Here is a 23664-nt window from a genome sequence, read left to right as displayed (position 1 = left end):
TGCTCCATGCGTCATGCAGTAACCTGGCCATTTTTTTCATACATCGGAGGCACTCAGGTCGCAAGCCATGCTTACTATATTCAGCAGATAAGTGTACATGTGAGACATCATTTATAACCAATTTTAACAGTGGTATTTCATGCAAGAATATCTAAATGCTACTCAATTTTTGCTCAAATTTTCAGATACACACTCTTATTCAGATTAAAAACATAATTTGGCTACTGTGCTCTCGTGATGCCACGTCTTGAGTTTGCATCAGTAGCTTAGAATAGTGCCTCTGTTACCTCTGACGATGAAATCGAAAATGTTCAGCAGAAGATTGTATGCATCCTTTGTGATAGATATATTCAGCGCTGTCGTTTCTAAGACCACGACTTTCTTCTAGCAGACCTTGGTATGTCTACTCTTTATGACATGGATTTTCTACATAAAGTTGTGCTCGGCTCTATTGACTGCGAGCCGTTATTGATGTCACTGCGATTTCGTGTGCCTCAGGGAAAAACCACCAAATGCTATGATAGATTTTATCCTGACATGCATGCCATTTCACCAATGACTCGTTTGCAGATAACGCAATTCAACTTTTTATGACACAGAAATATTTGCCTAATTTGCTGTTTTCATTGTTTATTCATTATGCTTGTTTTTCTTTACTATTATTATCATTGTATTTGTGACCATTTTTCTGTATTATGTCTGTTCACGTCATGGTGTTTGTATTGACTTAGTGTGCACTTGTTTAGGCCAATTGGCTGTTCAGGCACATTTAAAATAAAATATCTACCTATCTATTTAAGCAGAAGCACAGCACCAAGGTACGCACCAACTGTTTGAAGCACTGTGTGCAAGTTCTCGTGCCGACATGAATACAGGTACTTTGGAATGCACACTGTCCAAGTCTTCATCATGCCATGCCGCTCCAACTCCCTGGTAGCAAAATTTTCCACTAAAAAAAAGCAATTTTGTTTATGTTAGACTAGTAATATTAAATTTTACTATATACTAGGTACTTCTCATCATTCTACCCCAGACTAAACCATACACCAGTGATCATCATGTTTTAATTTTGTTGTATATGATCACAAAATGTGGTGTAATTAACATGTTAGAAATTCTGGTCAAAATAAATCTGACAAAGTATTGTTTCAAAAAATCTGGGCACAAGGAAGAAGAAAGCTAGCCAGATAGCCTGGACAAATGTTTTCAGTTTCATGCAAGCATCAGTACCCTTGCACACAAAATGTACAATTTAGTGGGTTTACCCTTCCAGAATGGAATTTCATGCTGCAACCATCTAGCAATGCGAAAAAAATTTTTAACTTCCATTCCAGACAAAGGAAAGAAAATTCCTCTGGTTTTTCTTCACAAGCCTCTGCAAGTATACAATTCAGTGAATCTACTCTGCAAGTACGTGAACCTACCAGCACGAGACAATGACAAGAAAGGAGACAAAGCAGGTGCTGACTCGCAACTGAAGTTTGTTGAAGTAAACAGGGAGTATATAGAAAAGCCAAACAACACCACAAACCACACAGTTACAGATATGCTATACCACAACATGAGTAAAAGATCGCTCTTAACTTTCCTCTCATCTAAATAGTCCAACTCGTTGCATATGAACACGATGGACAGCACACTCACAGATTTGTCACCGAGTCATAAGATGTGTCTAGCCTCGATAATTTTCCGGTTAATCTGCTCCGAATGTATCGCCAAAATGAGTGTTGCCAAAAGGAATGGCTAGCAGCCTTCACATTCCTTGCGATTTACAGATAAGTTAGAACCCCTACCAATATCCAAATATCTCTTGTGCTCCCGTACTCTTACATTCACACACCTTCGAGTTTGACCAACATAAACCCAACCCCATGATAACAGTATCCGATACACCACATACATTTTACAAGGCACATATGCTTTTCCCGGACCAAATTCACAAAATTATTCTTAACAGTTTTACAGTTTGTAGACAACTTATTAGGGGCCAAAAGCACCATTTCTGCGCCATACATTCTGACCACATTTTTCATATTGTGCGACAATCTACGTATGTACAGTAACACAGTCGATCTTTTGGTATCTCGATGGCTGGCCCTGGCCGTATCCTGCCAATCCCTGTGAAGGGGTTTTAGCTTTAACATGCTAAAGGGAAGAATGGCGCAGCATCAAGTAATAAGGACAGCAGGACAACAAGCACACGCACAAGTGCCAACCTTGGAATGTATACAGAATCCAAGAGCACGTGCTTGACAATTAGCACTGACAGTCAAGGAAATGAGAAAACACTGATTTGAACATTCAAGATTGAATGAGCCCGACCCTTGACTGCCAACGCTGAATGTCAAGCACACGCTCTTGGATTCTGTATCTGCTCCAAGGTTGGCACTAATGCGTGTGTGCTCTCCTGCTGTCCTCGTTACATGATGCTATGCCATTCTTACCTTTAGCATGTCTGACCAACTTGATCAATCTTATACGCTCAGCTTTAACAATTTATCACACACTCCTGCAATAGCATGGTTGGGGAATAATGCTTTCGTAACCCTTAAAATCTGCTCATGGAGACCACTTGTCATGCTGTGAAAGCATCACTTCATCAATACCGAGCCTAGCCTAGATGACGCAATGCTATCTTTCACTAGCTTAGAATAGTTCGGCCAAATAGTCAAGTAGCTGCTTGACACTCCTGGGTGAATATCGGCAGCATACATGGCATGTGCAGAACATCAAGGTGAAGCCCAGAAACTGCAGCTCTTTTTTATGGGACATTTCCTCTAAGGAAATGCTAAGTTAAAGAAAGGCCTTGCTCCTTAAACAACTTGACAATATGCACAGGTCCCACACTATCGCAACCTTTTGTAAAAGACCAGAAAATCAGACACAGTGAAAGATTTTCCCTCAGCCCATGCAAGTTCTTGGCAATCACTCCATCCACCCTGCTTAAGAGAATATTACTTAGCACAGAGGCATTCAATCGATACATATACTAGACTTTTGAACATATGCCGCACAGCCACACTCCAGAAACATGTTCTTCAAATAAAAGGAGGTAAGTCCAAAAAAAAGACTATTACGCACCTGTTCCTAAACACAAGCTCATCATTGTGCTCCGATATACATTCACAAGCTTTTCATAAGGTCCTCATACGGGATGGAATAAAATAGTTCTACATCGACACTAACCACCAGACAATCTGCTGGATTGCCATTCTTCAGATACTCAACCACGCTGCGAATTGAGTACAAGAAACCGATCTTCAAGATGCGAAGTAGACAAATGCTTTTGCAAATAACCAGACAAAATTTTGCAAGAACCCTTTTCTGAAATTTATCGGAAGAGCATGCTAGTGAATAGCATTTATTTTAAGAGCATGGCTGTAGAGTACTGCAGTGTGGTATGTGTTCAAAAATCTGGTATATGTAGTGGTTCGAAGATGGGCTTGTGCTAAGAGATATTTTAAGTAGGGTGTATAGAATGATTGTCAAGGACTTGCATGGACTGGGGGAAAAAATCTTTTGCTATGTTGATGATTTTCTGGTCTTTTACAAAGGTTCTGATAATTTGGGATGTGAACATATTCTCAAGCTGTTTAAGGAGCAAGGCCTTTGTCTTAGGTTTACCTTGGAGCGAATGTCGCCACAAAAAGAGCTGCAGTTTCTGGACCTTACCTTGATAAGTTGATCTGCACACACCATGTGTGCTGGTGATATTCACCCAGGAGTGTTAAGCTGCTACTTGGACACAGGTTGGCTATTACAAGCTAGTGAAAGATAGCATTGGACTGTCAAGCCTGGGCTCAGAATTGATGAAGTCATGCTTTCTTAGCATGACGACTAGTTTCCAAGAGCACATTTTAGGTTAATGAACGCAGGATTTCCTAACCATGTTATTTGCAAGAGCATACAATAAATTGTTAAGGAAGCCGAAAGCTTTTCACGGCGACCGGCGCAATCAGGCCGGGGCCAGCCAGCGAGATGCCAAAAGACCGGTTGTGTTACCGTATGTACATAGATTGTCGCACAAATTGAAAAATGCGGCCAGAAGGTATGATGGAAAATCGATTTTCTTGGCCCCTAATAGGTTGTTTAAAATATGTAAAATTGTTAAGAATAATTCTGTGAATGTGGCTAGAGAAAAGTACACATGTGGAGTGAAATGTATATGTACCTTGCAAAATGAACATGGTATCAGACCCTGTATCTTGTGGTCGGGTCTATATAGGTCAAACTGGAAGGTGTATCAATGTAAGATTACAGGAGCACAAGAGGGTAGGGGTTCTAACTTTTCTGTATATTGCAAGGGATGTGAAGGCTGCTACCCTTTCCTTTTGGCAGCACACATTTTGGCAGTAAATTCAGAGAAGATTAAATGGTAGATTATTGAGGCTAGACACACCTTACGACTCGGTGACTAATGTGCAAGTGTGTTGTCTATCGCACTAACACGCAATGAATTGGACTATCTCGATCAGGGGAATGTTCAGGGGCATTGACTCATGTTGTCATGTATGCTTATCTATAATTGTGTGGTTTGTGGTGTTGCTTGGCTTCTTCATGTATTCCCTATTCACTTCAATAAACTATGGCCGCGACTCAGCGACTGTCTTGTCTCTTGTCTAGTCTTTCGCACTGGTAGATTCACCATGATGTCTCACCTCTGCAGAAATCCAACACGACATTTTCCTCTTCACACTTGAGGTTCAGTGCATAATAAGACCAACGCCAGTCATCCGCAAGAAAAGTTCATGGCTCCATTAACACCGCCTCCTGCTTACAAGACACAGTGCGGCATTCATTGTAGATTCTACCTGCAACACAGAACGCAAAGTTTTAGTTTGAGTGGACTAAACTAGGAAAGCAGCACAAAATATCTACAGCCAAACGGCCGAGCTGAAAGAAATAGAGGGTAGCGTAACAGTGAATATACTGATATAGTTTTGTGTAACATCTTCTATTCATATAAAATGTACACTTTTTTTTCTTATGCTGACGCCTGGGTACACTATTTTGTGCACTTATTGCATGGGCCCGAACTAGCAGCTTGCTAAGGCAACAGATGCTTTTATCACCCTGTTTGTATAACCTTCATCCAAAGTGAATAAACTGATACTGATATTGCATGCAAGATATATGCATGATATATTGTGATATTCAACACTGCTACCGTTGGCTTAGCCAACTATTTATGCATAACAAAAAATGCAGTATCACATAAATACTGATACAGTACTATTAGCGTTAATATTAGCAGTGCAGGTTCATTGAAAAAAAAGGGGCCTAGTGCGAGCTGCCATTCCCACAGCAGGCTTGTGACCAATCGCCAGTTTAAAGGAAAAAGGAATGACTGAAAAGGGAAAGAGCCAGTAGGAAGGAAGACGGGCATAAAAGGACTTAGGATACAATAGGCAGGCAAAGTTATTTAGACAGCAACCACAAAAGAAACATTAACACCCAAGTAAAGATGTACAAGACCAACCATACCATTGTGTACAGTGGATAACTTGTTAACCTCATTTATCCCAAAATATATTTTCATATATACTTGTCCTATAAAGTGATTACATTCATTAATAGCATAACTGACCGACTGAAACCAAAACAGGGGTGAAGGGCGGTGAATGAGCCCTAGGCGTGATGCTTTTGCCTTCCTAGTGGGACACAGAAGGATCATTCAGTCGAACATCGTGTCTCTGAGATTAATATGTAGTTTAATATTAGCGGAAAAATAGAACAACAAAGCAAGCGATGTAGCTGAACATTGTTCTATGCACATGAGAAAAAAAATCATTATGAATAACCAAGTATGCAATGTTTGTAGCTGCACATTTCTTCACACACGCGTCTAAAACATGCGCATGATTTGCCGCAAGATAGTGTCTCGTTTAGATAGGGTACCTGCTATGGTAGTAGTGCACAATCAGGCTGGAATGAAATGCAAACAGCGCCTATGAACAAGACAAAATATTTCACCTGTGTGATTTCAGCTTGAGTATGCAGCTAGCCTGATTCCTGTTTCTGGTTAAGAGATCTACCTAATACACATATATGAACCCTTTCTAAATGTATACCTCTCTGCAAAGTAGAAAAGTACTGCACATGTATGTTCGGATTTCGTTCCGGCCTAACTGTAAATGCATAATGTGTGTCTAATGCTCATCATTATCAGTCAAGGCTGTCACTTCCAACACCAAGCAGATACATGAAACCTGCAAAAACTCCTTGAAGGCAAGAGTCTGGAGACAAGCTTCTAGACCCACTCTGAAGGATGTAGATTTGGTATTTAGTGTGGCATATAATTACTTCTGCATTAATAGCGAGCATGTAAGGCCAATACAAGGTGCTTCTGAATTTGGTCGCCTAAAATTTGCTTGGGAGAACGCAAAATAATGCTAAAGAGCAATCTATATACACAATATTGCATGCTGAATAAACAACAAGAAAAAAAGAAGGCAATGCTCTGGAAGCACCTTCAGTCATTCAAGACAAAAATGATGAGGCATGCTGATGCTGCTGCTTGAACAATAGAAAAAAGCCACTACTGCTTACTTACAATAAACGCTTTCTCTGAGCAAGCAATGAAAGAGAGCTGTAACTCATGAAACCTCACGTCATTCTTTTTACAAAAAAGGAATTTAAAAGGTTGCAATGCAAGAATCCCTGCCATAATAGTATTCTCCTCACACTTGGGTTACACAAGCCAAGGCTTTTAACAGCATGGGTTTTTGCATGTGTTCATTCTGAAGCATTACCCGGTTGAAGCGACACAAAATATTTACTTCCCCATGAACCTGTGCGTGTAGCATAATCACAGAAAATATTTTTTACGCTGGACAGAAATACAACAGCATAGTGGCGTAACTGACACACAACAGGCTTCGGGGACAGTGCAAGACAATGATCTGAAATCCTACACAACAGACCTGCGACATTACAATGGCTAAATCCTTGATAGTAGTATTTAACAGCCATCTAAATGCTCGTGCGCAACATGTGGGAGCACTATACTTCGAAGCAACAGTAAACCTTTACACTAGTCTAAACAAAAGTGCGCCTCATTGCGACTTCCACTAACTTTTTTGCTCCCAGTGCAACAAAGCAAGTACACAGGGGGCTCGAATGGCAACGATACGATGTGTTAGGCTATTATGTCATCATCTTAACATAAACAATGCATGTGGTCTCTGTTCCGGACTGCCAATCAGCCTCGAGAAGACAAAGATGCTTATAAAAAAAGAATAAAGCAACAAGCTCTCAAACCTCACAGTGAACATAGAAGTAGCAGAACCATGTAACCTAGCCAATAGTTCGAAGCTAAGCCGCAGAAGAAAATATGTTAAGGTCAGGACTGAGCAAACAGAAAATCATGGAGGAAACCTGAAAGCAGCAACAAGCAATGAGAGTGGAGTTGCCTTGATGTTCATTGTCAATACCTACTGCTCAAAGTAAAGGAAACCAGGGTATAAGAAATACAGGATTTCATATTATGCTTTGAGCAAATGCAGAGAGAATGAAACAGGGTAGAGATTTGTCTTATAACATTTTCACTCTTTACATTGCACCAGAGGAAAATAAATTTGTGTGCAGTTCACCTACTGCTTGGCACTATCCTAGAAGGAATGAATCCAGGTCTCGAAAAGTCTACAGAGAAAATACTGATGCTGCATGTGCATTTCTCTCTAGACTCCCTCGTTTATTCCTTCCCTTAGGTTCAGGAGTCCACCGAGAGAAGTGAGACAGTTACTGCCCCATTTTCTTTCCTCAAAAACCAATTTTCATTTCATTTCTCTGAACTGTCCTGAAATGTGTATAAGTTACCAATTTTTTTAGTGCCCAATTACATACTGTAATTTTTGCAAGGAATATGAGGTTGATGAACAGTAAAAAAAATGTCTGGAATGGTACCTTTGGTAACTTGGCACCTGGACAAACAGCTGACCCACTGGGCGTCCCCAGGGGCTCTGTTGCGAGGCGTCCCTTGCAACAGTAGCCGGTTGTCCAGATCCAAAGGAACCATGCGAATGATTACCGAAAAGTTTAAGGACAGCAGATGCATGAACACAAAACAGCTTTTCAGCACTGTTGCAGTGGGATGAACGGTTCCAAATCTCTAGACTATACGTGGTAATAAATATATTACCAGAAGACCATCTCGAGCGCAGAATGATCTCAAATAGAGTTCAGTAAAGCAGAAAGTTGGGCTAGTTGGTATCGATCCATCTAAAAACGGAGCACAGAAAAACACGCAGAACACAGGGAGAGCGGACAGGACAAGCACATTCAACACGCACTACCAACATGGACAGCTTGTGCTTAATTGAATCGAAAAGTTTACGCTGACCGACCAATGTTACTTCAAATAGAGACAGAAAGTGCATGCACGTTGTGCTGATGTTACCGTGAACATAACATGCGACGAGACAGAGGGTTACAATACAAACAAAAAACCGCTTTCAAAATTTGAGAACAAATTGCTCACCTTCTCACAAGTTCAAACCGGAGACGATGCCGTGTGGCTGCCGCCAGTCACTCGTGACGCTCAGAAACAGTAAAAACGCAATGCCGCTGACTTTCCTTGAGCAATTTTCAGTCGATTAAACTTCGAACTGTTCGCACCGACCACCGTTCACCTCACCAAGCATGTGTGCACGGATGCGGGCAAGTCAGCCGCGCAAAACTCCGAGCACGATGCCATTTGCAGAGCTATGGCTATGGCTATGGTGGCTAGCAGAGCTGCACGGGAAATTCATAGCCCCATTCGCGTATTCGCGTCCGCAAAAGCGCACCACTTTGAAAACATATCAGATGTATTTAATTTAACCGTAGCTTTTTTAGCTGACAACTTGAATGGTTTTACATATTAAAATTTTCTTTTCGCTTCATGAGCGTTGTTACCACAAGAGCGCAGGGCATGCAGCTTGGCCATGACGAGTCGAAGCGCTAGCCAAGCCCGCAGTCGGAACCATGCGCGGAGTTGCGGAGTATGTGTGGTGTTGAGTGAACAGGTGCTTTAGAACGGTTTTTGTTCTTCCGTGTTCGCTGCGTGCGTCCTGCGCGCTGTATTGTCGTTACGGTGTGTGTATGTGTGCGGCCAGTACGCCGCATTGGAGTGTACGACCGCTTGCTGTCCCATGCGGCATCGATGCACAGTAAAGCGACCGTGCAGAATGTGCGTCACAATGACAGTGGTCCTGCACTAAAGAGGAGACGAAGCCGGCGGAAAAGCTGCTCACCCTCGTGGGACTGCAAGAATCTGGCGAGGAACGGTCGACACGCGTTTCGGTGGATGATTTCGTTTATCAAGCTAAAAAATTCAGCACTGGCCAATAGCACTGATGAGCTGCTGCTGCGTCATGATAAACACCTGTCTAATGTTTATTACAAGCTTGTTGGATGTGAACGTGGCCATGAGTGGTATTCGTCGAGCAGCGGCCCTCAGGAGGTGGAACCAGTCGATACCTGAAGACGATTACTGTTTGCCCGCGCCCTGGCGCCTCGCTTCCAACCGCATGCGTTGGCGTTATTTATATCTGATTTTCACACGTAGTGGAACTGTCGCAAACATTACAGCCGCATCTTTCAAACGTGCCGTGTGAAGAGGACCATTTTTCATATTTTTTTGAGGGAGGGGGTGGGGGGAATGAGCGGCTGCTCAAATGTCATTCTTTATTATTTTGAGCTTATTTTCCATATATGTGCCAGGTTGTCCCATTCTTGCCTCTTGGTTGCATGTAAGCAGTGCATTTATTGGGCATACATTTCTTTGCTGTTGTATTTGCACAGGGTTAATGATTCTCATTGTATTGTGGTTACACATCATTGTATACACTCCTTGCAGAATGTCTAAGGGGGTAATAAATTACTGGGCAGAGAGTATGCCCTGTGATAAATGCGAGGAACATTACTGATTTACTTCACACTTGGCATGTTCTGTTGTCGTTAGTGGTTATGTATGCCTTGCCTGCTGCTTTCCAGTGTAGGGGCGAGAGGCATGTCAAGCTCCACTTAGCAGCTTTTTTCCGCCCACTCTTTACTGGTAAACATGGTAAAATAAACTGAACATAATGCATGCTTGCTGAGACTTAGCTTAGACTACAATTCATTTATTTACTCTCAGGGCCTATCAGCGCCAGATAGAGGAGTGGGTGGCTAACAAAAATACATGTGTAATAGGCAGATTAGTTAAGGTGATTATACACAGCATACTTGAAGTCGTCGGATGCAGTGATGGACATGACGAAGGCAGAGAAGACGTGACAGTTGGAAACGTAGAAAAGTAGAGATCTGCGTGAGCTTACACATGACTTAAGGTGAACACTAGCAAAAGAAGGTGCAGAAGACTGAGGCCAGAGTTAAAGCTAGTTTAACAAAGAAAAGAACCTCTCAGCAAGCCAAAATGAGCACATGCAAGCAGTTACGTAAGCATGGAACATAAAACTTTTTGGATGGAAGAAAAGCCAAGGCACATTGCTCATTGTGACGTTGCTTAAAAAGTGGGTGTCTAGTTGTTCACCTTCATATCCGGTCCTTCCACACCTAGCAACTGAAATGCCATCAATGAGGAGCATCTCCAATCACTCTAATTGCATGGGAGGTACACATCTCCAGATGTCAGAGGCTTGGTGTCTCATTTTAGTCTAGATAGTTTGGTAGACATAAACATTGCCACATCTAAGAGGCATGTGGTAGCCTTGTAGGGGGTGTATTTTGTAAGTCTTACAGCATGTTGAGCAATGCTGGCATGTTTCATTATTTACATTGCAGTAATATGTTAGCACAGGCGAGAAAGTTTGTAACTGAGCAGAAAAAAACAATATTCATGCCATGTCTTAGCCGCATTCTTAGTACCATATAAAACATAGTGCGTATAAGGAACTCCTCATTTTTTTATAATTTTTCTTTCTGAGCACTGGTTTTTTTGCAAGTTAGCAGGGTTCTACAGTCTTCTGTGGCTGTCGACTGGCCCGCATGTTTGTCAAAGCTGCAGAGTTCATGATGGGTCGTGTCAGTGCAAGCTAAATAAAGGTGGATAGGAAATTCATGCTTCCAGAGTACATTCCAGAAAAAACAGCTATTATTTCCTAGTCAGGATGAGGGAGCAGCACCGACGGTGCACATCCTCCTTGTCACTACAGCAATTATGGCTGCTCACTGCTTTTTTGCAGCGTTTCATTTATCCGCAGGAAGACCAGGCATGAATGGCCGGCTATAGGTACCTAATAAATTGAACATTGCAATTAGCAATATTTTGTTGTGCCTGTGCTTTTGTTATCCGTGAAGGAGTTAGTGTTTTTGATTGATGGTTGTGTAGCAAAGATGTGACTGCTACATTGCACTGCATTCACAAATTTGTTTGCCCATGCTTTTGGCTTTCTCAGTGGTTCGTTTCCTTATCAAACGGCAGACGGAAATTCGGCTTTCACCTTGTGCACTTTCATCATGTTTGTAATGTATTTTCAGCTGGTGTTCAGTTTCAATTTAGAGAAGTTGTCTAACCATTATCTGTGTCTAAATTTTTTATCTCTTGACTTCATTAAGCTGCATTTCTAAATTATTTATTAAATGCATTTATTAATTGTTACCCTGTCATGTGGTTAGCAACATGGTGAAAATATTTTTTTTATGAAGTCAACGTTCTTCTTTTAAAGTTATAGCAAAGTAAGTCCTTTGTTATTTAATGTTGCTTACAATTTGTAGCAATCCCTCAACGTTGAAACAATATTATGCGTCACTTGGGTCTCATTTGATTATCACCCCCCCCTCGGATCTTCACCTTTGCACATGGGGTTAATCTCATTTTCGCCATGCTAGTTTGTGGACATTGTTGAACAAGAGTAAACCACTCAGATCGGAAATGGGACGTCATGTGGTGCCTAGTCCGGGGGCCAACAGTTACGGCGAGTAATACGTTTCAGAAAATGCATAATACGGCCAGCCACCTTCACGAATGTGTTACGGATGGACCCTCCATTTCAGATGCAACAGAGCAAGCGTTCGTTCTGTTATGGAGAGTTTGTACGTAACATTCACGGAATTTTTTTGCAGTGTACACTGCATGAAGTTTCTACATCAGCCGGAACGAATTTGAAAAAGATACTATCAAAGTATGTCATAGGGATTGGGCTCTACAGACAATTATACTACGCGATACTAAAAAAATGTAGACGCAAATTCGCAGTTACAAACTAACACAGACATGTTCGAGATGTATGCAATTTGCTTCCTATAAACGCATTTATGATGACCTTTTAACGGTGCATACTGTCGAAACATTCAATTTGCGTATAGTCCGCGGAAAGAATAAGCATATGAAAGCGTCAGTATGGCAAGCAAATGCGTTTACTGTGTACAAGGCTGTAACGTATCTGCCTCGTTTGCGATTTTTATATGTAAAGTGAAGTATCCAGTTTTAATTTATTGTGCAGGAGTTGGTACATAACTTTAAGGTTCGCAGGTGTGGCTCATTTTAGATGGGTTAGCAGTCCTGCGTGTTTGAGTAATTCGGTCAGTGACTGTATTTGTGTTAGATATACATCTGAGCGCGTTTCTTTGTAGACATCCAACTTTTTTAATTACCTTGTTAGTGAAAATAAACCAAACAGCATCTGGGTGCTCTAGGACAGGTCTGCCGAATTTTTTATATGCAAGTAACTTTGTTTCAGAAGGTGCTAGTTTGAAACGTGCATTGATAAAAATAACTTCTTTAGTGCAGTTGATGTGACATTGTTAATAGAATCACACCTAAGGTCACAGGTGACATTGCCTGCGTATTTGTATTCGCCAGCAGATGAAAGAAGAATGTTCTTTAATATATACGGAGAAAGCGATCTACTTTTTTCTTCTCTTTACACATAGAGGAGCAAACTTGCTAACGTTAATACTCATCTGCCTGTCTTCACCCCACTTGGTCACTGCTGTGAGGGAGGTATTTGAAGCTGTATGGTTATGTACAGACTAAATTTTCTGATAAAATATGCAGGAGTCGGCAAAAAGTCGTCGGCAAATTACTGTGAGAAATCCGAGTAGGCATGTCGTTTATAAAAATTAAGAATTATACTAGGCTAGAACTCATATTTTTGGAACACTTGATATTACATTGGATGTCGCGGACTTGTAGGTAATTTCAGTAATGTGAGTATGGTCAGGGAGGTACTCCCTTACCCACTCTAATATGTCGGCTAGCCTTAAAGTTAGCCAAATTTCGTAATAAGTTTAGTGTGTGACACGCAGCCTAAGGTTTTTGAAAAGTCTAAGCAAATGAGGCCGACTTGTTTGTGTTGATCAATAGCGGTGGATATATCATATGCTTCTTCATTTACTTAGGCAACGGCAGAAAGTCCTTAATGACCAGAGGTTTTTCCAAGAGAAGGCAAGCGTATCACGGCGCGGCAGAAAGTTAGATGGACGGATGAGATTAAGGAGTTGGCGGGGATCCGCTGGGCGCAATTGGCAAAGGACAGGGTTAATTGGAGAGACATGGGAGAGGCCTTTGCTTGCAGTGGGCGTAGCTAGGCTGATCGTGATGATGATGATGAGAGAGTTCTTTACGAAAACCTTTCTAAAAAGGCGTTTTATATGGTTTTGTTTTCTAGGAATGGACGACTTGAACCATATTTTCACCATGGGAGCTCATTAACACTCGCTGATACCTCACAGCGCACATCAGTTTTGGAATTTCGTCTGCACCTAAGCGCGGGTTTGCAGCCAGGACTCTATCCTGCTTCGGCAGCCAAACGCCAGCGCCATGAAACCACTGAAGGAGGTGCCCTCAGTTAGCAAAAAACTGACGAATTAAATTGTGTGCATAACTTGTACTTCAAAATTTTGCACATGCATGAAAATGTGCTATTAAAATGAAGGAGCTGGGAACACTGTCGGAAGATGTCCAAAAAGAATCTGTCATCTAACATGTGGATATTACTTTCCTATTTTTGTAAGAGTCTGGTTGAAGTGGTTATAGGTTCGATTTTACTCCTTGAAAGGTTTTCTTACCGTTTTCACAAATTAAAAGCGACGGTAATAGTATGGTATCTCGACTAGCAGTTATTTCACTTTCCGGCACATGGGCATACAGGTAGCACAATACTCATATATAGGCATCACATCGACAGGACCTAAGAAGTAAAGATGGCTTCTTCACTGAACCTTTCCCGTCATCTATGAGAAACTAAATTTGCGCTAGGATGGTTTCTCCCACGCGAATCATTTGCCAACAAAAACTACCTTCGCGATAAAGTACGCATGTTGGCGCTCCTTGAGAAAATGTTTAGTAGGCCAGTAAGTGAAGAAAAATGTAACCATCGCAAAAAATCAGCGCAACGATGGAAATAAACGTCGCTTCCTTGAAGAGGTGGTAAAGCCCAAAAATTGTTAAATTGTGAAGAAAGTACCCTTGAACGCCCATTACGAGCTTTGCCTAACACCGCTTGAGAAAACGTCTTATTCAAAAAGAAGCAGACAATGCGACACCTACACCTGAGTATGCAGTGGCAAAAAATTCAACAGCCAAGTGAACGTATCAAATGTTTTTTTTATTATCGTTCCAATATAGGTATGCGACCAGTATTATACAGAGATATCTAACAACCCTTCATGCAATTTAAATGCAAAGTTTAATTGTGTTTACCCTGCTAGATGTCTCCCGAACCTTGTAATAAGTGCCCTGAACAGGTGCCATATCAATCGTAATTCACAAATTCTGGAAACGCACCATGGCATCGCCATTTATTGCTCAAAATGTTATTAGTGATTCTGGACACTTGCAGCAGAAACATGTCCCCTTACTGCAGGTTTGCTCGTATCCCATTAGTATTGTCTGGCACCCCGGACGGCATTGGACGCCATTCTTCTCGAAGGCTAGGCTACGGACTGGTAACTGTGGTACGCCCTGGAGCGCACTATTTACTGGGACACGATTTTACGCAGTTCTCTTCGCATTCGCTAAGCGTCTCGAAGTTGTTTCCGTTGCTCCCACAGCCTCCGTAGGTGAACTCCCGACACTTGTTGGTCAGGGCGTGGTAGTAGAAGCGCCGCACGACGTTAGTGCAAAGGCCAGGGTATGCTGGTCGACCGCACACATGTAGCCCACGTACTGTGGAAGAAAACATGACAGGTCAGTCACAATGCAGTCGCAATCTGGCTAAAAAGTCCTGTCAGTTTTAGGAGCACACACTCTTCCCTTTTAAAGATGGCAGTACATACCAATAACAATTATGAATATTGAAGTTGACATGGGCTTAAAACTAGTTAATAATATTAGTCAGCGCCTAAGGACAAGCGGATGACGGGAGCGGCTATGTGAAGCTGATCGAAGAAATGCATTTTCACTGACGCCATTTGATGCTCTGTTTTAGTGTGGTTATATATAAAAGGTAAAATAAAAAAATTCGGTTCAGCGAAAAAAAACCCTCTGAAACAATCCTAAGTAGGCGGGAAAAAAAAAAGCGCTTAAAATTCTTTGTCGTAGCTTAAAGTGAAGGCCGGGGGAAAATAATCGGGATGTCAAAATTGGAATCTGTTCACTGCTTCATAGTTTCCTGTAGTGTGTTTAATGCTTTGTCCTTAATTTTAGCACACAATGCATTTCATGCATTTTTTTTTCAGGATTTTTTGTCCACGTCAGCGAATTCTCGGACCAGCGCAAAAAGAAATAAACACAACCTCTCACCTAGGCACAAAGTGTACGAGAGGTATTTGGAGGCATTTAGCCTTCCGATTCATAATAGTTTCCATCAGGGTACGGTTCACGCGGCCACCTAGTGTAAACCCGCTACCGCTACAATTTTCTAACAAACCAGCTTATTTCAGCACCAATGATGGTAGGCTCCCCAGAAAAAAAGCCTCGATGCGGGCTTGACCAGTCGGCGGCACCATGCGCGCGTCAACATGCAGCATGCACGCGTATTTATATCTTACACGACCGCACATATTCACATTACACGTCCTGTAATGTGTACATATTTTAGTATATTGAAGAAAAATGTGAGAAGGTACTTCAAAGTTTTCTCTAAACTTTTCTCGCATAATTTGCTTACAAGTACAGCATCAACCATTTTTCAACTGAGTGAATTTCGTGTCTGCATATTTTTGGAGATAAATTTGCGTTCTTGCAAAGAGAATTCTTGCTTCTTTGGTTGCCTTCCTTATAGCGCTCGACTCTGACTGTTCTCCGCCTTTAATGAAATCCCAATCATCGCAAACGCTGTGGCTCAGACAGACTGAGGTGGAGCTCTGCATCCTGAGAACATTAGGCATAAGGAGTGAGAACCCTGCAGGCGAGATGATGTCACCGGTAGAGACGCGCGAACGCATTAAGGTAAATTCTCCCCCGAAGATCATGCAAGCGGATCGTCACGAAGGCCGGAGCAGGGAGCCAGTGTGAAGATGTTAGGCGCAGAGTATCAAGAGGACAAGAGTGCCCTGCATATAAATCGGCAGAATGAAACCTTACAGGTGAAGCTTGCCCTATGGGCGCGGTGAGCATCTCCCACAGGGTACCGGCTACGGTGGTGACGGACCGAGTGGAAGAGGCCGCAATGACAAGAGGGATCGTTCGGAAAGGCGCCAGTACCATTATCTGTAATTTCTAAACGGGTAATTACAATTCGCAACATAGCGAGAGGAAGTATGTCCGCCGCAGCCCGCAAAATTCCTAGCACGATGTGAAACGATAGGAAGGAAGAGGACCCTGTATTGGTGTCGTCCTGTGCGGGCGTCCGGGGGAACGATGCCCCTCACTTGTACGCTCCAGGTTTTGTCAGCCGAGCCAGTAAGGGAATCTCGGATGCGGGAGCACCACTGGGTGAGGATCTGGATACGCATCACGCCATAACCAACTATTACAGGGAGCTTAGAGGGCGCCTGCCTCTCCTGCGCACGTTTCGCTCAGCGAAGAACAGGCTATCACGAGACGGCAGCTGCAGACGCGGTCGCAGCCCAGCCCGTGGACTTATGCGAATACCTTTCCCGATCTAGTACATCTTTACTGTCAGATGTGCGGCGAGCCAGCCACCTTAGGCCACATAATGTGGGGCTGCGCGGAGGATCCGCCTCTGGCAGATCTAGTCCCATCTTCCTCGATTCAACAATGGGAAACTGTTCTCGCTAGCCCGGACCCGGATCTCCATTCTCGGGCCTAAGCAAGAGCGAAAGAGCTCGCCTATAGACTTCATCTGCCGGCCACCTTTAGAGCTTGAGGGATCTCAAGAGGGTCACCATCTTCTTACTGAGAAAGTTTTTTCTCTCTTTCTCTCTCCGAACCGATCCGATCCGTAATCCTTTTCTGCAGGCTACGGTCCATGTATGCACCACCTTAGGGACACTGTTAGGGAAGGCGTGCTAACACGCCTTCCCTAACATCAAGTTACAACCGCACACAAACGCCCGCGCAGAGCTGGAGAGGGGTTCGGAATGCCTGCTGACGTCTAATGACAGCAGGTCCCACATGATGACTTAGAAGGTGGCACGAGCCACAGGGCACATGGTGCGAACACGGGGTGCTCAGTTCATCACAAAGAAGAACCGCGCATGTGTATCAGGGAAAGGTGTCTCATAAACCGCTGGCTGTGAAAGCGCGGAACCTGTCGGGATCGAATCCACTCGCCGGAGCCCTCCGCCTTACAAAACGAGCGCGCTACCGACCACGCCAAAAGTGCGCTGCGAACCCTGGGTGGGCGTGCATAAGTACATTATTGCTTTGGTAGGAGCCTCTCCCAGCCTCGGCTGCAGCGATATTTCTTGTTTATTACTACATGCGCGGATTTCACACTGCCATACAGATCTGGGCTTGTCTTGAACGGCATTCTACCCGCAATGTAATACCCCCGATACAAGGGGGCCTTTAAGATAAATAAACTGAACTTAACTGAAATGAACTATGTTGCCTAAATATGGCCTTGGTACGCTAGCAGCTTTCTTTTTTTTTTTCCGGGAACACCGAAGAGACTAATGAACAATTTCTTGAGTGCGAGTGGGGTCTGTGCGAGTGAATTATGGCTGAAAAGAGATTTTGCGCGATAACTTTATTCAGCGGAAGGTCGCATTCGTCCCATAAGATATAATCTCGACAGCTTCGCACTATGCCCAGCGTCTTGGCACGCACTGACGGAATACCAGTGCCCATTTTTTGCCCCCTATAAGAATTCTAGATGCTCTAGTATACAAGAAACCTTCCTTGTTAGTATGCATTGCAGAATGCATGGTGTGGCAGACAGCACTTCGCGCAGATAAAGGGACTATACAGAGAGATAACCCGCAGATTCGTTCTGTTTCCATTCGCGCTTTCCCTTTTTCTCAGTTCTTAAAAAGAAAGATTATTACCCATTATTTTTACTCTTCAAACTAAAGATTCCCATCCATATGTAGTAAGCCCAGCCGTCTACGTACCATCCTTTCGTAGTCCGTTCAACGCTTCAACTGGTCCTCTTGGCGAAAAGGTTGCTGCGGATAGTATAACGCGCTACACATATACATATATTATCGTTAGGAAACTGTTTAGCCTATTTCTGAAAACGGAGGAAGTAGCTGCCCCAACGCCGGTATCGCTGTGCTTAGGCTACCTGTAGGCACACCTTATGTTGCATAATAAAGATCGATAATGGAAGCATAAAAAATACCTTCTCTCAGGCCACGCGACGGGAAGCCTCAATTACCTTAGTTGCTTCGCGTGTTATCAGTCCCTTGCGTTTATTTTTAAGCATGAAATGCTTTTAGCTCCCGTTGTCGGCAGTGTGGTGACGTCACGCCGAGACCGAGAGCCATCATCCGGGCACTGAAATCCACTCATCCGGGCTCTGAAACGAGAACATCCGGGCACCGTACGACACTTAACGAGATTTGTTGTTGTGTTGTTGTTGTTGTGACTGAGAGAAGGATGAAAAGGAAATTGCATGGGCCTGCTACTGGCGCGAACCAAGCCACCACCGCTGCCACGTGCAGATAGAGGAGAGTTAAGAGATCAGAGGAAAGAGAAAAAGGAAAGAAAAGACGCGCGTCGCAGCAACAACTCAGTCGTGGCCTCGTGGCAGAGCGCCCGCCTCGGCTTCGGGAGGTGATGGGTTCGACGCCCGCCACCGGCCGGGTACCCACCGGTTTTCTCAAAATGGGTACAAGCTATGGCCCGGCCTGGTGCTCGGCTTACTAGGGCTACATTGCTTGGGAAAGGAGCCTGCGCCTTCAAATCCCGTCACTGTGGGCAGAGATTCGTGTGGACAAAGCGAAAGAAACCCTGCCAACATGAGAGCGTTTTGAGATTTAACGAGACTCTCTAAGCCATCCTACGCGACCGGCATGCAAGCGCCGGTTGGTCTCCAAACGAGTCACAAAAAATAACTGCTGCCAGTGCTTCTCAATGTTTATCAAGATATCAGTCGAGCTGTGCGTTTCATAATGCACGGAATTATAATTTCCGATTTCTCATAACCGTGCAAAAAGCACATACATGCCACAATATTTAAGCACGAAATGCTTTACGGTGCGGTTCGGGTGTCCACCGCGATGACAGAGAATTACTGCTCCATTTCCTGTCCTCAAAAAACGTTGCGTTCAAAGGGCAAGGCATCGCGCCGAACGGGTGGTGGCGTTCCTACCTTCCTGTAAGGTGCGGCTCGGATGTCCACCAAGATGGCAGAGAATTACTGCGTAATTTCCTTTCCTCAAAAAGCGTCGCGTTCAAAGGACGAGGCATCACGCCGAACGGGTGGTGGCGTTCCGCGGACTGCCTGGCAGCGCTACAACACGCTGTCGCGTTCCACTCATAAAGGTGAAGCTTAAGCGTCATTAATTAGCAGTTTATTAGTATTTAGTCATTAATCAGTCATTACACACTAATCAGTAATTTGTCATTACTTCGTCATGAATTATGAGTGACGTAATCCAGTGGTAACATCACCAGTGTCACATACGCAAAGTGGTGCTGAAAACGCTTTCGCCTCTACGCACTTCGGACAGTTTCGAACGCGCTGCATATACATTCTTGTCAGGCCTGCGTCTCGTCGTGTCCGCGTGCGCTTCGCATTGTGCCCATAAACATTTCATGCTTACTCTACTCTCGGTTACGGGAGAGGCAGAGTTTTTTTATTATTTTATAAACGCAAAATGCGTCCCTGTGCTATGCGATGTCAGTGCAGGTTTAAGGTCCATGCACTTCATCATTTCGTACGCAACGACATTGCTCGCCGATGCACCTTAATACGCATTTAATGGCCGCATTTTCTCTTTTTTTTTGCAATTTCAATGTGTCTAATTATCACACATTAATTTCATGCGAATAAATTCGGCCTAGTCAGTAAGCCTACTTCCCTGACGACATCGGGCCATCTCTGTCAGTTTGACATGTCCACAATGATTTAACCACTCACGCTTTTGCTTCGAGCACGTCCTCACGCACTCTTCCTTGGTCTCGTATCCGTTATCGTTTCCTCCGCAGCCGCCGTAGTCGTAGGTCTCGCACTCGCCGGTCTTCGCATTGAACCACCACATGGGCAGCAGCGCCCTGCAGGATCCACTGCCACGCTGCTGGCTGCATTTTTTCTCTAATCCATTCGTCGCTGGAAGGAAGAAAGATGACATCTGCTTTTGCTGAAAATAAAATAACTGCGAACGGAAATTCGATGCTAAAGGGACAGTGGCCAGGTTTTCACTGGAATTGAAAAAAAAAAACGATTGCGTATGCTGGGTCGTAATCGCCGTTCCAGGGAAATATTAGTGCCATATGCGCCTTCAACTGTGGAGGAAATAGAGATAAAAGTCTATTAGCTTCTTTTTGTTAGAAAAACTCCATATCCTCGTCCATCCAGAAGCACCGAAGACTTCACTCTAACGGCCACAGCGGAATTGATTTCACTGGTCGATCATGCCCATTCACAGGCAGTGACGGACGACTCTTTGTGGGAAACTAGTTTTTCTCACTCTTTTTTTTATTGCGGTGCTCCTTTTGGCCACAAAGTAAACTAAATTCTATTGGGCTGGTCAATTTATACCTCTGCGTGGTGTTAGTACAACTCACCTGACATTCACAGGTGCGCGGTGTTCTGTACTGCCCATGCTCGATAATAGGCGATTGAAAGGTAGAAAGAGCAAAAAGCCTAAAGAGCAGTTCGAATCGCCTCTCTGCGGATAGAAAATCTCTCGCTGTTATTCAAAATAAAGTGTTAACAACAGGTAAATATTTTATTATATTTCTCATGAGCTGTTCTGATTTCAGGTTTTTAGGTGAGGTCCTTTTGAGCCAGAGCCGCTGCTTGAACTGCTGACTGGAATCCTACTATTTTTCTTCTTTTTTTTTATATAGTAACAGTGACCAACCAGCAGATAATTCACCATTCCTATCTGGGGCCGCGTTTCTTTGAAGGTAGCATTTTAGATTCCTCGCGCCCAACTACTCCTTAACTGGGCCTCATTTCTGCCTACAAATCCACTAACGCGGAATGGTTCATTCTGTTATTCAAATTCATATATTACGAGGAGCCCTCACACTACTCCTTCCGCTATGCAAAAGCGGTTCAGCAAAGCGTCACTTATCCGGCAGGCGGCTGTTTAAAATACTGTAATTGGTTAGGCTTGTGAGCCCCAGGTTGCTTGTGCTCAGCAACCGCTCGTCACTGGTCATTAATTTAACTGCGTCTACCATGGTGCAGTACCATAGACGTAGAGAAACGAACGTCACTTTGTTTTACAAAATTTGTTCTACCAAGGGCAAGACGTAAAGCCAGACTATTTTATTTTAAAGTACTAAGTCTCCTATAAGTGGGCATGCAAAACTTTCAGACCTTCATACGCCTTACATGAGGGCTTTTCATTGCTTTCTTGTGAGAACTGCTCCCCCATTTCTCTTTATGATAAGCCCCTCTTCTCTCCGATGTGTTACCAAGCACACCTGCCCTTCATGTTCAATTTGAACTTTTATATTTCGTGTTTTGGGAATTGCAAACTTCGTCCACCGTTTTTAGGATAAGGATATTATGAACTATACTGTGGCAAAGAAATAGTAATAAAGTAGCGATTATTTTTGTCCCACACAGCTGTAGATAGTGATGTTTGGTGAGCATTGTGGTGCATGGGGTTTCACGTCCCAAAGCGACTCAGTATGCGAGGGACGCCGTTGTATAGGGCTCCGGATAATTTCGACCAGGGGCCTTGCACAGTGCAAAGGATCTAGCATTTGGCCTCCATGGAAAAGAGACCGTCGCGGCCAGGATGAAGCCCGCATCTTTCGGGTCAGTAGCCGAGCACAATAACCACTGAGCCAGAGCGGCGGCTCTCATGGTAACTGGTTGCAAATGCTTCCGAATAATATTCCTTGATGTAACGCAAATTTACGAAATCAGCTGGTAAATATTGCAAAAACATCTAGGGGCTTTCGGCTCGGAGGCCACCTGAACTATAGTTTACCTGGTTTAGCCTAACGAGTTCTTTTTACTGAACCATTACCATTTCTCCTCTACGTATTGCCCTGAACACTTTCTCGCTCCATAATTGCGTCAATAACGTTATGGAAATGGTATGTAATTTCAATGGTGTTAATTTTCAGAAACAAAAATCATTAAGCGAGTGAAAAAGCTGAGGCTCATTTATTTTTTCCTGCGTTAATCTAGGGCAAAAAATCTCCATGAAACTAAACGACCCACCCCCTTAACGTCTGTGGCAACAGCCGCGTTGAGAATTGCCTCCCTGAAAAGAGCACATAACAAAGGCAGACCAATTCCTGTTTATCATACGTATTCGATGGCACTGATCATTTCTGGCCATGTTTGCAATAAGGAGGCGCAATTACAGAGATGCCCAGAATCAAAGCGGACCGCACTCACCGAACGCTATGCTGACAACGGCAAGGAAAATGTAGACCTTCATGCTGGCTGCAAGGGAGAATGCTCGATGGCACCTCTTCGGCAGGTACCGGCTTTCATATCCACTAATGGGCAACGAAGACAGCAAATAAACTACTTCTTTTCTCAAGCCGCCATAATGTAGCCATTAATTTCTCGCGCTGTCCGCATGACAATTCTCATTGGCGGCTATTGCCTCTGACGTCAGAGCTGATGGCTAGCAAGCACTGCTGTTCGCCGAAGCTAGCCAATGGCGAAGAGTATTGGGTAAAACTTTGGTCGCAATACACGGAAGCTGCTTACGCATGATTACTGTCGTGACAATCCCGTATTGCGGCCACTTTCGTAACACATAGCGCAATACCAACGTGAAGCCATCCGGGGTTTCCCTTATAGATAAGTTCATTGCGAAAATGTGCTGAATCTGGAGGAGAAGCTCAGAGGCGACCAGCTAATGGTGTCATATCCGAATACATGTTACCATTAAAAGGTGAATAGTACAGATTCTTATTTTAAATTAATAATGCAGTGGTCAAAAACAGCGCAAGACAGAACTGCGTTTGACGGAAGGGCATATTGAAAATGCTCAGTGCCGTGGCAGTTTCATAAGAACCAATTTCATGGGCACCTCAGGCCACAAACCAAAGTTCCTAGGGTCACATGTTCGACGAATATTATCGCAATCACTCTTCTACAGACTCTTAGAGCCATGATGCAAGACTGGTTTCGTGCATCCGGCCACTGAAAACCTAGAATTGTGGCGTCAGAAGCGTATTAAAAGTTTTAATTGTTTTTTTTAGCACCCGTACAATTTATAAATAATTCTACTACATTGCTGATC

The 23664-nt window shown here is 43.5% G+C and overlaps 1 protein-coding gene and 1 long non-coding RNA gene across 2 annotated transcripts; both read right to left on the bottom strand.

The window, feature by feature from the left end:
• Positions 1–845: 845 nt before the first annotated feature.
• Positions 846–7994, bottom strand: LOC149334404 (uncharacterized). Its single transcript, XR_016285001.1, has 3 exons — positions 7906–7994; positions 4659–4811; positions 846–949 (listed from the first exon to the last, which is right to left on the bottom strand). It is a non-coding gene; the product is annotated as an uncharacterized LOC149334404 (long non-coding RNA).
• A 6638-nt stretch (positions 7995–14632) lies between these two features.
• LOC149334403 (BPTI/Kunitz domain-containing protein-like) lies at positions 14633–23046 on the bottom strand. Its single transcript, XM_089555128.1, has 3 exons — positions 22806–23046; positions 20358–20546; positions 14633–15091 (listed from the first exon to the last, which is right to left on the bottom strand). Exons 1-3 carry the CDS (start codon positions 22846–22848, stop codon positions 14898–14900), a joined length of 426 nt encoding a protein of 141 aa, XP_089411254.1. The 5' UTR covers positions 22849–23046; the 3' UTR covers positions 14633–14897.
• Between the last annotated feature and the right edge of the window lie 618 nt (positions 23047–23664).

The sequence above is a fragment of the Amblyomma mixtum genome, chromosome 8 (assembly GCF_055824585.1).
Source record: "Amblyomma mixtum isolate Tamu chromosome 8, ASM5582458v1, whole genome shotgun sequence".
Lineage (NCBI taxonomy): Eukaryota > Metazoa > Arthropoda > Arachnida > Ixodida > Ixodidae > Amblyomma > Amblyomma mixtum.
The sequence above is the reverse complement of the archived record's forward strand: the minus strand, read 5'-3'. Positions and strand labels throughout refer to the sequence as shown.

Bases quoted from the DNA above. Each gene is read 5' to 3' on its own strand.
- LOC149334403 (XM_089555128.1), bottom strand. From the start codon at position 22,848: ATGAAGGTCTACATTTTCCTTGCCGTTGTCAGCATAGCGTTCG. The intron at 20,547-22,805 runs GTGAGTGCGGTC...TCTTCCTTCCAG, and splicing joins CGTTGTCAGCATAGCGTTCG to CGACGAATGGATTAGAGAAA. The intron at 15,092-20,357 runs GTGAGTGGTTAA...TTTCTTCCACAG, and splicing joins GACGTGCTCGAAGCAAAAGC to TACGTGGGCTACATGTGTGC.